The sequence below is a fragment of the Astyanax mexicanus genome, chromosome 1 (assembly GCF_023375975.1).
Source record: "Astyanax mexicanus isolate ESR-SI-001 chromosome 1, AstMex3_surface, whole genome shotgun sequence".
Lineage (NCBI taxonomy): Eukaryota > Metazoa > Chordata > Actinopteri > Characiformes > Acestrorhamphidae > Astyanax > Astyanax mexicanus.
This window is the reverse complement of record NC_064408.1, coordinates 66,495,712-66,512,246: the sequence shown is the minus strand read 5'-3', so window position 1 is coordinate 66,512,246 and position 16,535 is coordinate 66,495,712. Positions and strand designations below refer to the sequence as shown.

At 37.1% G+C, this 16,535-nt stretch overlaps 1 protein-coding gene across 1 annotated transcript; it reads right to left on the bottom strand.

The window, feature by feature from the left end:
• Positions 1-4,779: 4,779 nt before the first annotated feature.
• aqp4 (aquaporin 4) lies at positions 4,780-16,057 on the bottom strand. Its single transcript, XM_007233017.4, has 5 exons — positions 15,858-16,057; positions 12,827-13,250; positions 11,213-11,377; positions 9,450-9,530; positions 4,780-8,637 (listed from the first exon to the last, which is right to left on the bottom strand). Exons 1-5 carry the CDS (start codon positions 15,902-15,904, stop codon positions 8,365-8,367), a joined length of 990 nt encoding a protein of 329 aa, XP_007233079.3. The 5' UTR covers positions 15,905-16,057; the 3' UTR covers positions 4,780-8,364.
• Positions 16,058-16,535: the final 478 nt, after the last annotated feature.

Sequence of the window (16,535 nt, the reverse complement as noted above, 5' to 3'; positions counted from 1 at the left end):
GTGTGTCTTTATCATGAACCATGTCAAAATACGTAAGGTTTTGTCTCTCTTTTCAAAAATATTAGTCATAAATTATTCAAAACACTTTATTCAAAAAATGAAAAACTCAACATAAAGAAGAAATTATATTTATTTATTTTATTAACTGCAGCAGGATATCAAAGTACTGAACAATATTGTAACTTCATTTTGTTTATAATGGATCTCAATATCATAGAAAATTATTTCCTAAAATAATATACAAGCTCAGTTTGCAACAGATTTCTTTAATAGTACACTTCTATCTCTTTTGAATTCACTAGTTCTCACTGTAAATTTTTTGCACTCAATTGCTGTAGCCATCATTAAATCTCCCTCTCTCTCTTTCTCTCTCTCTTGCTCTCTCTTTCTGACAGTAGAAGCAATGATTAAGAACATTAATCACAGTCAGGCTCAATTCTGAGTGTTGCCACTCTAACTGATTTTAAACATCTACAATATTGACAACTACAGAAGACGTGTGATGTATGAGGTGTTGATTTGTGTGCTTGTGCATTTTTTAGACTGTCATCAAGCAGTATATGTGTTTTGGCATGTTTAAAAAGCACGAAAGATTCCTTGCACAATAAGAGAGAGCAGGGTGAATTTGCATGCATGTGTACGAACGTGTGTATGTGCTGCAAGTGAGTGAATGAGTGTGTGTGAGCACGTGTGTTTGTGTGTGTCACCTTCTCGGCTGACTCAAGGCACTCTGAGAATCAAACAATTTCATGCAGCGAGTGGAGGAAATGAACTGAGCCGTAAGCCATAATAAAATTATCCAAATGTTATTATGGCGCCGGCTGCTTCTGTCCTACTTTAATACACATTTCAGCTCCGTGGGCCTGCCTGCCGGCTCTAGCCCTCCTGAATAAATCAACATTAGCTTACATCTAAATTATTAAGGAAGTGACTTAGGCTCCTGTTTATTGTATAAATTATTGGAGGGGTAAAAGTGTTAAATGCTCACATCCCTCTTTACAAATACATAATTCCCTAAATAATGACTGTCTTGGATTTTTTTGTTGTTACACGCATGCCTGAAAATTACCATGTGTACATTGAAACTAATACTGCACTGAATGCAACATGTTTAATGCAATGTGCAATGTTCAATTGCACATAAAAAACACATGGCATCAACACATACATTTACAGCTAATAAATTGTATACACATTTGATGCATCAATTATAGATTCCTTTTGCAATGTTTTTAAATGCCCTCTTTTCTATAGAGAGCGTGGCTAAGCCTAAAACCTCTAAAAGACGTGGTGCCTCTCATTTTTATTTAGTTTTTTGAGATATAAAACTCAGTGTCGTGCCTGGTGCCGAAGGCGCTCCTGTTTCTCCCACACTGTGCTCTACTTGCGATCTGCAGTCTCCAGACTACAATGCCCAGAATGCAACACACACTGACATAACATTAAGTATTAACCATGTTTATCAAACATTACAAATCACTGCAAACCCCCCATCTCCACCGTGATGCATGTGATGCATGGTGGTGGCAGCATCATGCTGTCAGAAAGCTGCTCAACAGCAGGCTATGGAAGAGGGTGAAGTGAAAGCAGCAATATATAAAAAAATCTTGGAGAATATTCTGATTCAGTTTGTAAGAGAACTATGACTGGGGAGAAGAAAGTATTTTCCAGCAGAACAATGACCTAAAGTACTCAGGTAAAGCTATACAGATATGAATTTTTTGGAAAAGCAGAGTCAAAGCCCAGGCCTCAGTTCAGTAGATAATGTGTGACTGGATTTGAAAATTACTGTTTCCACCTTTTCTCCAAGCAGCTTGACAGAGCTCAAACAGTTTTGAAGTGGAGTGGAGGAAAATTGTATCCATTTATAAATGCAATAAAGAGGAAAATTCCATGTCCATCCACATGGACAGGAACTCCATACAGTACAAACATTAATCTTTCAACATTTGCTGTTGTGTTAGAAATACTTCATTATTAGATATATTTTAACTTTTAGAAAAAAGTTAAACCTATTAAAATGTAAAAATCAAGTTTGACACAAATTCCTGAAATTTACATTTCAACCATAACTTATAAACCAATACTGGTAACACTGGTAAACATTCACTTGGATTCCATCATTCTCTGGTTTGGTCTGTTACTATTTGACACAGCTGACTGGGGATGATTAACATTTTTTACCAAGCTATATGTAGTATATTCTTCTTACAGCAGTTTTTGTTCTTTACATAGTTTCAACTGGCATGGGTGCATTCCGTTATCCATGTCTGAAAGCTTGTTAAGGAACTACAAGCATTTACTTTTAACTGCAGACTTGTTTGCATTTGGCCCGTACCTCTATTTGTTTCAGAAATGTAAATTACAAGGTGATTGCAACATTTTTTTGCTCTATATTGCATCATTTCATATTTTCTCCTACTAGCTGGAAAAAATATGCCATTAATTACAATTGCAGTTTAATGTTTGGAGGTATATTTACCAAAGACACAAGTGACTGAAGTGAGCACACTGTATGATCTCATCTGATGTATCCTCCTGATTTGCCCACAAGAACTGCAAGCTCAGGGGTGGAAACAAAAGTTGTTTCTGAACTTTTTTCTTGATATATTCAAAACAGATGTATACAAGATATACAAAAATAACAAAATAATAATAAAATAACATGCCATGCAGGGAACCATCTGGTGTGTTTTTGAGACAATGAAATGAAATGACCAACACTTGTACATGGACACGCTCCAAAAAATTGTGAATTCAAATTACAGTGTAAGCCTAAATAATGTTCAGTAAAATGCAAAACAAGTTAACATGCATGTGTTTCAGGCTATGTTGATCGTTTTAGAGACTGATTTTAGTGTAGTAAGTGTGTTTGTAAATGTAGATGTGACCTAAATTAGACTAGGACTAATGCATAAAAAAATCATCATTAATGTTCTTCTTTTGCTTTACAGAAAATCACTTTTCAGATCAACACATTGGCTTTAGATACAACACAGTTACACCTGTCTCCAGACTACAGACTTGAAGTATGACAGAATATGATATTATCCCACATTAAACTTTTAGTAAAACTACTCACAACATCAGCGTATGTAGTTATTTAACGAAGAAAAATGCCCAGCGTTAGCTCTTATATCGTTCAGTGGTGAGTATTATTGACCTGTAGCCTGCTGCTAACCCCGGCTAGCACTGCTGGAGTAGCATTAGTATTAGCAGCAAACCGCGCTAAGCGCTAGCACTTGCGCTGTTCAGAGGTACAGAGGACAGGACTGTAGTCTGCGTGTTTACCGTGTTAAAACAAGCTACGTAGGACAAATTGCTAGCTAATATAGCCCTGGCTAACTTAAATCTAAGCTTACTGTAAATAAACAGAAGCCCTTTACTCACCTAAATAAACAGTTTTTAGGAGAGAAATCTATGTAGATCAACATCCAGCACTCGTTTGACTGTAAAAAAATAGTTTTTGTTTATTTAAGTAAGCTTAGCTTTACAGGTCTAGACTCCCAGCAGGGAGACCTGCTGAATTAGAAGGAAAACATGGCAACACCCCCTTCCCTAAAATTGTTGCATAATGTGCCTTATGTATGAAAATAGACCAGAAAATAGACGTTTATTGATATTGTGCCTTATAATCTGGTGCGCTTTATAGTGCAAAAAATACGGTACTGAAGAACCCTGGCATAAGACTTTAGACAGAGCTAGATTTGTGTGGTTATGTAACGTTGAGCAGATGCCTTTCCCTTCCTGTACTCAACTCAGATTGGGTGATAACTTGACTCAGTTCTAGAATTTTTAAGATTTTTTTTTCACTTCACTCATCCCTTTGATTTGTCCCTGAATATTCATTGAGCTGCTTAATATTAAACCAAACCTCAGCTTGAGCTCGTATGAATATTCATATAGTCAGAGTGAGATTGTTCATAGAGGGGAGAGGCTTCGCCCTAGGCTCTGCCTACAACTATTACAGCATCAAACTCTTTCAAAAGCTTTTTTTTCTATTTATAATTGTGTGTGTATTTGACTGCTTGTATGTATATAACTCTAATTTATAAGTGCGACACAGATTTACTTAAACACACATTAGCGCACAAACACACACACATATGTTGGCAGTGTTCAGTCAATAGGCCTGGTTTGGATAGCATCCTTAGTGCATTGCAATCAAGAGCCTCGCCTGTAGTCATGTGGGAAAATTAATATTTCAGCAGACTAAATGCAGAGTGTTTTTTTGCTCAATTAATTTAAATAGAGCTATTAAGATTTAAACTTAATAAATAGCTGAGGGAGACAATAAATGGTGTAGGCCACAACCATGGCTCAGGAGTGCCTTGGGACTAAACACACACACACACACACACACACACACACACACACACACGCAAAGCAGGGTACAAGAAATCAGATATCATATGAGAAAAAATGATAGTCTTATGTCCTTTTTAGAAGGTACACAGACACACACACACACACACACACACACACACACACACACACACACACACACACACACACACACACACACACACACACACACACACAAAGATGAAAGTGATAAGATTGCCTTTGCATTTTGCTTTGTCCTGCAAAAATATGAGTTAGTGATGCCCTCTGCTGGTAAACAGGATCAGTTGCAGCAACAGTTTGCATCAGTATGCAGTGAGAAATAGTCCTATGGCACAGTTATTAATGTTTAAAAAATTAGCTTGTAAATACTTTATAAATCTTTAATAAGTATATACAATACAAATATATATCCTACATTGTTTTTTTTTTTATTCAATGTTATATTATGCTAATATACACCTCGTTATGATTATTGGTTGATATTTAATCTGGGTAGTAAAAATTAATAACAGATGACTGACTGATAGAACAGATAAAATAAGATAAGCATAACGTAATGTTTAACATTATAAATGAACGTGGAATTGCTATCTGACAAACAACAGACCACAGTCTTTACTATAAAGAAAACAAAGATTACTGTGTTTCAGAAAGTGCATCGGCTTTAGGTTAGTGATTTAATACCACTAGAATCAGCCTAGCACAAAGCATTTTTACACTTAAGCCTAAACCGAAAGCCTGGTCTAATAGTCATGGCTTACCACCACTTTAGAAATCTCTGGTTTGCAAATAATTTTATCCTGTAATGCAATTAGATCTGTTAACATTCTTGCAGTTACAATTCACAGTTTACATTTTAAATACTTCATCACAAAATGTATAGCTTAACTAAATTAAATTATGCACCAACGGCACTATGATTGCCATAAAAAATATTTTAAACATTAGTAATTTGTCCATTTCAACCCAAACTTACTCTACTCTAGAAGCTTCTTTAGAAACTAAATTCAAATGACTAAATTCAATAACTAAAACAAACTTTTTTAATCATTACGGTCATAGGACAACAGCTAAGCTTTAGAAACTACAGAAAAAAGTCAATAAAAATAGGTTTTAAATAAATTGCATAAATTTAAAGCATAATGTAAACATTCAGATTAGAAAATACAGCATGCGATAGTAAGTCAGTGGCAATGAATGTGTATATTTATTAAGCTTTATTAATCGGATAATTAAGGTTAAGTCTGTAAGGTTCCCTGAAATTACATATCAGTTACACATATCAATGACTTATGCACAAAATAAATAAATAAATAAATAAATCAAAAGGAAAACAAAAAATCAAAGAAACAATAATCTGTGAGCATGTAAACCAAAAAAACAGAATAGAGATAATTTCATGTGTTTTTTTGCACATAATTTATAATTAACATGATTTTATTCCAGCATTATACTAAGCACAAGCACTTTCAGACTTTTCAGATTTAGTATAACATACAATCCTACTCACACCTTATGGTTTGGTCCCAGTGGAGCTGCTGATTCACAGTCAGACAGCTGTGATTTATCTGTCTGTCAGCGCTTCACTTACCCTTCTCTCCTGGCTTTTACCTGCTATCAGTCACCAGTCATCAGTCACTGACTGTCAGCACAAACCAGCAGAGACACACTGAGTTACTGTCTACATTTCTATTAAAGCTACACACAATATCACCAGACAATCTAATAGCTCTACCACTACCAAAGAGAGAAAAAGAGAGAGAGAGAGAGAGAGAGAGAGAGAGAGAGAGAGAGAGAGAGAGAGAGAGAGAAAAAAGAGCTAAAGAGGTAAAGAGAGAGGGAGGAGGTTTTGGAGATGTGCACTGAGGAAGAAATAAGGTAAAGTGTTGGCTAAATTCTCTGCCTGTACAACATGTAACTGTGTCACATCATTGCTCATAAGCAAAATGTGTCAAATCAACATATTATGTTTAAAACAAATCCAAGGCCTCATTTTTTTGTGTAGTTTGACTGTGACTCCATGATTAAAACTTACTCGACACATTCACCAGTAACAGACTGAATTAAGCCTTTAAGCAAAATTTCAATAATAATATGTAACACAGTGGTGGTCCATCAAAGGACACAAGTGGTGCTCACTCTCAAAATTGTTTAACATTACATATTCAAACCTAATTTAATTGTTTGTGTGTTTTCATAAGCCTATGTTTCTATTTGTGAGAACAAAAAAAAATCTACACAACACAAGCAAATTACCACATGCTCTAATTGAAGCCCACCAGATGAGGCTGTTGACCTACTGCCTCCTCTTATGAATAAACTGACCAATCAGAATCAAGATGCAAATGATCTAATGTCCTTCACTGCTGGTCAAAACAAGCTGCTAAATAGAGGCAGAATCAAATGAGCCTCCGTCTGTACTGAAAAGCAGCTACAATCAGGCATTATGTTATGAAGCACTCTTCATTAAGTGTCACTTTAGTGCTCAGTGAGTCATTAGACTGTCTCTCTGTTTACAAATGAGAGTAAGCAGTTATTAGACCAGCTCTCTTTACAGCTTAGGGTACACTACGAGCTGTGACCTGGGTATACTGGTTAGAATTAGACTTTAAAAACTGCCTTTTATAATTATGAGTACATTTCTCATTGAGACACTGTGTGTTTTTTACACACAGCTACATAGTTTAAGATTGTATTATATTTCTATATTAATTTTATTATCTAATTAATCAAATTTTAAGACTGTATGGTAATGAAAATTACTGTACTACCCTGTGCTTTATTATTATGGTTTTGCATAGTTGCTTTAGGTGTACTTTCTCCAGATATAATACATATTAATGTTTGTATTACCTCTGTATTACATCTAATTCCCAAAGGCCAATTCCCTCATGTTTTCTTCCAATCAAACAGTGATGGCAAGCTGGAAGAGTGAATGTTGGCGTGTTTCTCCTCCAAGATGCATGAGGGGCCACCGCATCTTTATTAGACAGCTATAACACAGCGTCCTTGGACAGTTCAATGCAGGGAAAAGCTAACTGCCTCTCCTATTCCATCAGCCTCCAACATACCCAGGGGAAACAAGGCTAGGGATGTTATCCTGGACTCCTGATCACAGCACAGCAGTGGCATCATCAGGGACTGAAAGGACATTTTTGTTACGGACACGCATGCCTGACTTTGACGGAAAGTGGGGGAGATATTGTTTCACAACTAGCAGGCAAAATACAGGGATTTTTAGGGTGAACTGTGTTAGTGTTTTGACTCATCAATTTAAAACAATTACTTTATTTCCTCTAAGTGGACACCTTCTAAACTTAATAATGAGCATCATCCTGCTTACTTCACCAGAGTTACATAGTGCAGTTAGCAGTGTAGTACTTAACCCAGATAAGCAATAAAAGAGATGCTATTCTCCTTAGTAATAAAAGGACTGGATATAAAATTTACATTTGAATTAAAATAAAAGAAGCAAAAGCATTCCCTCTAATAAATGTGGAAAAGAATGTGCTGCACTTGCTCCATTTTTTTAGCTGCTTGAGGCTTTGGACCACCACTGCTATCAGGTCTTTTTCATCTTTTTACATAAAACACTGGTGAATGTCTATTAATGATGGGTTGAATGTGTATTAGGTGATTTTTACACATTTGCTTAGTGAACAAGACAGTTTTTAAATGGGTTAGCTGTGTGTGTGTGTGTGTATGTGTTTGTGTGTGTGAGATTTCTGTTTGTTAGGCAGTTTTATGCAGTTCACTATTCAAGTCTGCTTCAGCTGATAACAATCATAAATCAGGTGCTGACTCAAAGGTGAATATAATGTGACTGTTAGAGCTGATGCATAGTGTTCTACTTGTACCCACTACCATGCAGCAATAGAAAATAGTGAAAAATATTGTAATAATAAACACACACACATACACTCACACCCAACACCTCTAGATGAGGTCTGTCTCTTTAAGCTGGGCTGTGGTGTAATGTCCAGATTGTTGTACTTCCTCCTCAGTGCTTCTCACTAGTCATACAGAGGACAACACCTCACCGGCCGCCTCCCTCTCCTTCCTCTCTGCTCGCTCCACGTCCAGCACGGTGAAAGCCGGCTGCTTGACCACAAGCTGAGCTTGCTCGCTGGGGAAACGGGCTGGATCCATGCCTTCATATTGACCTCGGGGGAAGGAGCTCCGGGCCAGAACACTGGTGTAGTGTCGCTTCAGCTCAGGGTCAGGACAGAACAGGTACTCGTACAGAGCCCCTGCTAGAACAGCACCTATCACAGGACCCACCCAGTAGACCTGAGACAAAGAGGGAAGGAGGGAGAAACTGTTTTATTGTTTGGGTTTCGAGCAGGCCCTCTGTTATTACTAGTGAAGTATTTATTGTCCAAAGAAAGATCCTGACAAACAGGAAAACTCTGAAATGTCACATACAGGCCACGGGTGGCCATTCCAATGTAATGTCCAACAAGAAGTTACCCTTTTTAGCAATGTAGGCAATGTGGCAGCAAAGGGTGTATACAAATATATTTTTCACTGTGGCTTTAACACTTGAAAATGAGTTTTGTTGCAGATACAATTTAAAAGTATCGGAAATTTAAATCTTTCAAATATTTGTCACACTAGACTGGATACAAATTTCAATGCTTCTTTTCAAACTGCTGCTAATGCAAGGACATAATCTTAAGAAAAGAGCTGCTGGCAGTCTTTCAGTCGATATTTGACCCTCAAGGGCAAGAATTGTTGACCTCTGATCAAAAGCTATGTTTTTTAAACCCATTTATTCACAATGGCATGCATCTGTTTGAAAAAAGTTAATCAGAATTCCCCAATACTACCGGTCTTCAACATCGTAAAAAGATGGCCTTGAAAACGAAGCTCAGGAATGACTATGTGAAAGATGTGAAGTGAAAGATATGTGAGTCAGACCTTTACAAATGCTCAAAATGTTCTTACAGCCCATGTGCCCCTACAATTAAACAGAAAAATGCAGGAGCGCAAACATACACAAAGCGTGTATGTGAGTAATCTAAAGTCATGGTCTTTTATGACTCCCTGTTGAGTGGCTTGCCATGTGCAGACATGAAAAGAAATGCAAATATATGACAGACCCAGTGGTTTTCCCAGTGCCCCATGATGACTGCAGGGCCAAACGAGCGAGCAGGATTCATGCTGGCTCCAGTGTACGGGATCTGCTGGAACACACATTCACATCAGTAAAACTTGATAAAGTTGGGGGAGAATAAACCTTTTTTTTTTATATAGTTCCACATCAAATTGCCCTGGCATACTGTGAAAGTGATAAATAGACAGTCAACAAATTCCTTAAGCTTTAATAGTAACATAAAATTAAATGTTCATCAAAAAGTGTATAAAAGAGTTATGAAAGTGATCTGCTATATGCACATTTACAAGGACCCCAACCTACTATCCAAAAACAAGGCATATAAATTATAAATCAGCAGGAGCACAAGATGATGTTGACTAGAAGAGCAGAAGTAAGCTGGCAGTGTTTAACAACAGTGATCAGCAGTTTTTGTGCACAACAACACTTGCAGTATAACCACAAGAGAAGCTTATCTTACCTACAGAAAACTGAAGTACTAGAGTAATGTAATACACTACTATACAAGAGAAAGTGCACATAAAGAGCAAAGCTACTCATCACTAGACGAAGGTCTGTGCTGCTCCAGCTGTAAGGTGAATAACAGTTGAAAACAAGAGAAGAACGGAAGACAGGAGAGGAAATAAAGTAAAGAGTAAAAAAGAGACTGGATAATGATATAAAAAATAGAGAAAAGAATAAGACAAGAGAGATTACAAGAAAGCAGAGTGAATGAAAGATGAAGTGAAGTGAAAAGGAGAAAAAAAGAACTAGAAAGATGTTTACATAAAAGAAATGAAAAGACTGAGTTTATGAAAGTATTAAATAGACATAAGAAACATAGGAAATGAAGTTAAAAATAGTTCAGAGAAGACAAAAGAAGAGGAGAGAGGACAAAGGGTGAGAAGAGAGACAAGATAAGAAACGGACAGAGCAGGAAAGAAGAGAGGAGAAGAAAAGAAAAAGATAAGAGAAGAGGAAAGAGTACACATAATAAAAATTAAACAGAAAAGAAGAGAAGATATAAGAAGAGAACAGAAGAGGAGAGAAGATGAAAGAAGAGACACCATGAAAACAGTAGAGGTAACTATAGGTCAGAATAAAACAGAAGACAAAAGAACAAAAGAAAACAGATGTAGAGATGAGAAAAGGAGGAAGAATAAATATGTGAGAATAGTATGATGTAGAAGAGAAGTGCACAGAATAAAAAGAAATATAAGAATAAAGGCATGAGATAAGTTAAGAGAAAAAAAAGTTTTTTTCTTTTTTTTTTACTGAAATTCTGGCTCTGAAGTGTCTTCTGTAACGTCTATAATGCTATTAGGCCTAAACAGCATGAAGGGCAAAATGAGGACACTGTACTTCCTTAGCAACCAGAGTGTGGCTCCAAAAGCACCCTACACACCGCTGAGGCTGTTGGCATAAACCTGACATAATCACTTGGCACCATAGCTTGGCTACGATTTTCTGAGAGCCGAGAAACACACCTGCTGAGCCTTCATCCCCTGTGCACTGGAAAGTCTTAAAGTAATGGGCTGAAGTGATGTGGCAGCTAATCCACCTGACATGCTTTAATCAAACCATTTGTTTACACAAATGTAACAAATCTTTCTAAGGTGATTAGACTCAGGAATCCCATAATGCTTTGCAGGTCTTGGCTATGTCTGTAGCTGCTGCTAGTGTAATTCATTAAATCTTTCATTTTAATTCTTGCTCTGTATCTGCTGATCCTGTTATCTGAGGAAGAAACTCAAGGGTAAAGTGACTCACGGCGAACAGGTGGCCGATGCACACAGATAAACCGATAGCCAGTGCTGCCGAACCCTTCAGGTCAGAGCGCTTGGGGTCACAGGTGGCAAAGACAGTGAAGACCAGCTCGAAAGTGATGAGGAGTTCAATCACCAGGGCATGGCCTGTGGAGATACCTGCATTGACCTGCAGAGGACAGTAGAGAGAAGAAACAAAACAGGTCTGTAAACACTAAATAGTGTATAATAGAAATAATATCATCAACAGAAGGGGGCAGTATTAAGACTACTCGTTCAACTACATTTATGGAGGTCAGGTACTGATTGGTGATCAGTTCTGGATCACAAAAATCCTTTTCTCCAGAAAGCGCAGCTTCACTGATTCACAGCTTAGTACTCATGCTCTTCATTCCCTTTAGGTGGTGGTTAGTCAATTAAAAAAATCATCAGATTAATCACAGCAATATTCTGTGATTAATCCTGATAAAATTATGATAACCAATATTTTAATGCTGGTACTTACTGATTTTTGGGAGGCCTAGGAAACTAGAGCCTTTTTACTTTATTATCACATATCAGCATACTTTTGTGTCCTTTTAAATTATAATCTTTAAGTTTAAGGAAGGAGAAATAAAATAAATAAAATCACTTAAGTTGTTGTGTCTATGGATCCTGCATTATCCACGCAATAGCTAGCAGGAACAAAACTAACCTCTGCACCCTTACATCTGGTTCTACGAAATTCAATTGTCCTGATATCACTATTAAAACTCATTTTGATTATAAACACATGCAATTTTGTTTATTTCCACAAAATAACAGATGTTACATTAAGTCTGCAAAATCTACAGTACTGTCCCTGGATCCAAGCTAATGTAAAACATTATGTGTTACTGAAGAAAGCTCACAAATGAATGTAGGTTTAATGGTGACTAGTTTTTAAGAGTGTTTAAGTGTAGTGTAGTGGTCTGTGGTTTGAGACACATCACTGTAGTTCAAAGGGCAGCATTCACACCTACTCTAACAAACTGCACAGAGCAATTGGACCAGGATTCATTTTTATCGAACCAAAACTAACAAGTATAAAGACACCCTTAAGTGCAGTTTTTTCAGAGCATCCCATTCTAGTAGCAATACTTTATTATATCCTCCTAAGACCTGGACATTTGTGTGACATTTTTTACTTTCTCCTAGCTATTTAGGATTACTAGGACCTAAGAAGTATAACAACTAAATGTTGTCCTTGTACAGGAAGTCATTTTGGCAAATTACATGCAACAACTAAATGTTAGCTTTCCACAAAACGAAAATAAACTAATTTCAAACATAAAAGTGGAGGATAATTTTTACCTGGCCTATGTTTCTGTCTGAAATGGCTGTAAAAACCTTTGACTGGGCTTCCCGCCATTTAGTTTTCAACCAATTGAGTGTGATGTTGTCATGTTGTGACCACTAGATGGTACGGGCAGTGTCTCCATATGAGGCCAAAGGGGCAATGTTTTAAAAAATTAAGTATCTTGGTGCAGAGAAGCAGAAATGTAATGTCCCCACATGAGGACACTGGGTCTCAAGAGGATATGGATATGGTTTACATGCAAACACAAATGTGAACCTGACATAATTCTATTCAACAAACCGATGTAACTCCCAGGCTCCCTCTCACAGCAGGTGGGGTCACACCATACAGGATGGCCGTCCCTACAACTGCTCCAATGCACTGTGCTCCCAGGTAGAACACTCCCTTTGCCAGGCTCAGCTTCCGTGTGGCCACCATCGCTGTTGTGACTGCTGGATTGATGTGAGCACCACTGATGTGCCCGAAGCATTGAACCAGCGTGGCTATAGACAAGCCAAAGCACAGAGAAATTAGGACGAGGTCAGGGGGTGGGGGGCTTTCCTGCCCTGCCGACCAGTTGATGGTGGAGCCCAAGCCAAGCAGCACGAAAATCAGCATGGCCAGAAACTCTCCGCCAACTGCTCGCCAGAAATCCTGCGTCCACACTCCCTTGAAGGCGGCCATGGTGCATTGACGACCGCTGGAGCACGAAGGAGGACACTTCCTGAGATAAAAAGAGAGAAAAAAAGTTTTGGGTTAAAGGATGCGATTTTTGAAACTGCTGGGCCATTTGATGTTTCAATTCATTAGAAACCAACACACTAATTGTTTCTAAAACCACATATTCAAAATCTGTCAATCAATAGATTACAAAGAACTGTTGTGTAAATAAAACAATTTTAGGCCTGTCACAATAATAGCAATATCGATTTATCGTTCAATAAATAAACATGACCTCAATTATTTTTTGATAATCGTGATATCGTCTATTGTGTTTATTTCTATGTTTGTTCACACATATAACGGGGAACAGTATTTGAGCCAGTCATGTTTCAATAACTGTGACTCAATACACGCAGTGTGGACTAAAGTAGAGGAAGAAATAAGTAATAAGAAATATAATTCCTAAACTAATAATAATAAATGATAATTTAAAATTTTCCTGTCTTTAAAAAGTGTATAAATGTTATTTTATGCTATTCTCTTATCATTATGTCAGTGGAATTTAATAGTCCAAAAATAATAAAAATAATTCCAAAAATATCGTGTATCGCAATAATTTCTGGGACAGTACATCGTCCACAAACAATTTTTATCGTGACAGGCCTAACCAATTTCAATATTAAACCAGTTTGCAGGAAAAAAATATTAAATTTCATATATTTTAAAAGCACAATAACTTTCCCACCTCTTAACAACAATCAGAAATGTGCCAAAAACTAACAATTTCTTGCAGGTTTTATCAATATCAAGACCAATTTCCATCTCCTTGTCTTTCAATGTCCCCAGTGTGTGTTTAGAGAGAACAGTAAGAAGCAGTCCTATTATTACTCCCCAGCACTACCACTGTAAATATCCAAAATATGCTTTTTAAATATCTTCCCAAAGTCTAATAAATTTCACCAAATTCTTCTCGATATAGAATGTAAAACAATTAAGGCTATATGATAAAACACAAGGCTAACATGGCTCTGCCCTTCCTTCAAGCAACCTAAATAGCTAAACTAACATATTTGGTATCATAGTAAGCTAGATAGCTATCCAGATATCGTGATGTGTTTGGTGTGTTGATTCTCCCTGTTACTAACAGCTTTAATAACTTCACTCAGAAGTCATGGAGGGAGGGCTGATGGAGCAACCTACAACAATGTGAGGAGAAGTTTGGAGAAGCCTGTCTAATGGGACTGTGAGAGAAAGCCGGGGTTTAGCCTAGCATGTAACAGAGGGCTGTCAGTTATGCACAACCTTTGGAAGACATAGGTAAGAGATATACCTGCTATCTGGCCAAGCTCTTACGCAGACAACCAGCTGCATTGTGAATGTAACTGTTCATACACTTGCCTATGTGTTACTGGAGGCTTTCACTAGAGGGCACTCTGCCCCCACTCTGTTTCTCGAGCTTTTTCCACCATGAGCGGATGTAGCAGTCTCGGATTTGTTTCCACTTCAGTTTACATGTTTCCACCTTCACTATTGAAACAATTCTATTTGCTCGCTAGCTAGTTTGACAAGCATATCAGGACACATACAGATGCAGGTAGTTTCCGACTTTCTGCCATTATGCGTCATATTAATTTCTAAAGAATATGCACAACCAACGCTCCAAACAAATGCAGGATACACAAGGCAGCCATCATTCACACAAACACGTAGTTAACAGCAAGTAAAACTTTACTATAAGACTACAAACAATTTCCTAGAGGATTTGATGTATGCATTTTGTCAATTTATAAAGAGAATTTTAAATCATATTTCTGCTTTACGTTTTCTATTTAAACTGCAGAACTTACATAACCCTCACAATATAGTATTACACAGGAATTCAATATATCATAATGTTTTCCAATAGTAAATAACATCCACAATAACGTTTTTTGTCAATTTATTGCAATAAATGATACAATTGTCATTTTAAGACCATTTAAATGCCCCTGACATAATGATAATTGAATATCATATCACATTTATACTAGGGGTGTACCATATCATATGGTATGCAATAATATTACCAACATTTTTGAATATCGTTAACAATGTTATACCTTGAAATTTCAGCCACCCCTAATTATCACATAAGGGTACTACGTTTTTGCTATTTTTAGGAAAGGGGAATTCACTATGTTCTCATTTCCCATGATATAAACATTGTATATACTTTAATCCTGGATATTTGGAGATATTTGGGCTGCATTATTAGTATCATGACATTCTGGATCATTGATTTCTTCTACAATCTGATGAAAATTATTTTATTTTTAATATCTCTTTATAATTATATATAAATATACAAATAAACACAATAGACTATAGCACTATTATCAAATAGTATTGAGTTCACGTCCATTTATTTTAATGATAAGTCGATTATGCAATTATCGTGACAACCATCAAAGAGGTTTTACAAAATATTAGATTCTCAGCTGAAACCCGAAACCCAAAAAGGGATAATAAATTAATTGAGTCTAATTTGAGCAGCTTTGCCCTTTTAGAGTTTCCACGTCGAAGTAAGCGCAGCGTTAAATCAGCGCATTAACTGGTAAATATAATAATACAGAAAGTGTGAAAAGTGTGAAGTGAGATAAAGGTTGTGATTGGTCTCAGTAAAACTTACCTAAAACAACCACACAATTTATTTCGTCCTGTAAACTCCTCTCTCATCACTTTATGAGCATCCCATCAGTTTCAGCGTGTAAAATGAGTCAGGTTATCTCAGATCAGAGTCAGTAGTTCACTCTGTGTCGCTCCTGGGGCTCCGGTAGCGATTGATGCGCTCAGTCTCGGGGGAGGTTTTAGGTTTTGGCCGCGGCTCGTGTCTCTATTCAGCAGCGCTACTGATTATTTCCGCCCGTTTCGCGTCAACCACCGCGCGCGGCGAACTTCTGACCAATCAGAGAACAGCAGCCGTGATGCTGTTGGGCAGTTCTGAAGCGGGAGGCGGTGCTTACCGGAATACGGGTGGGGAAAACGCCCCCCTGGCCCCAAAGCAGCGCTGGGAACAACAGCGTGTTAAAATTCTCCTGAAAAGCATCTTAGCTTAAAACTCTAAACAACTTATTTACTTCTTATTTCCACGTGCCCGTGCAGCTGTCCCTTTGCCCTGGTATTCAGAGCTCTATTCAGACAGAATTAAAAATGTTTGTGTCTATAATAAAAAACGTGTTATTTGTGTCTGCAGCAAAATTGCATAAATTTAATTAAAACACTAAGTAAAATACAATTTTAAAGATTTACACTGAATGAACACATAATTCCAAATATAAAGGGATGTTAGTCTTCACTTTAAACTTTT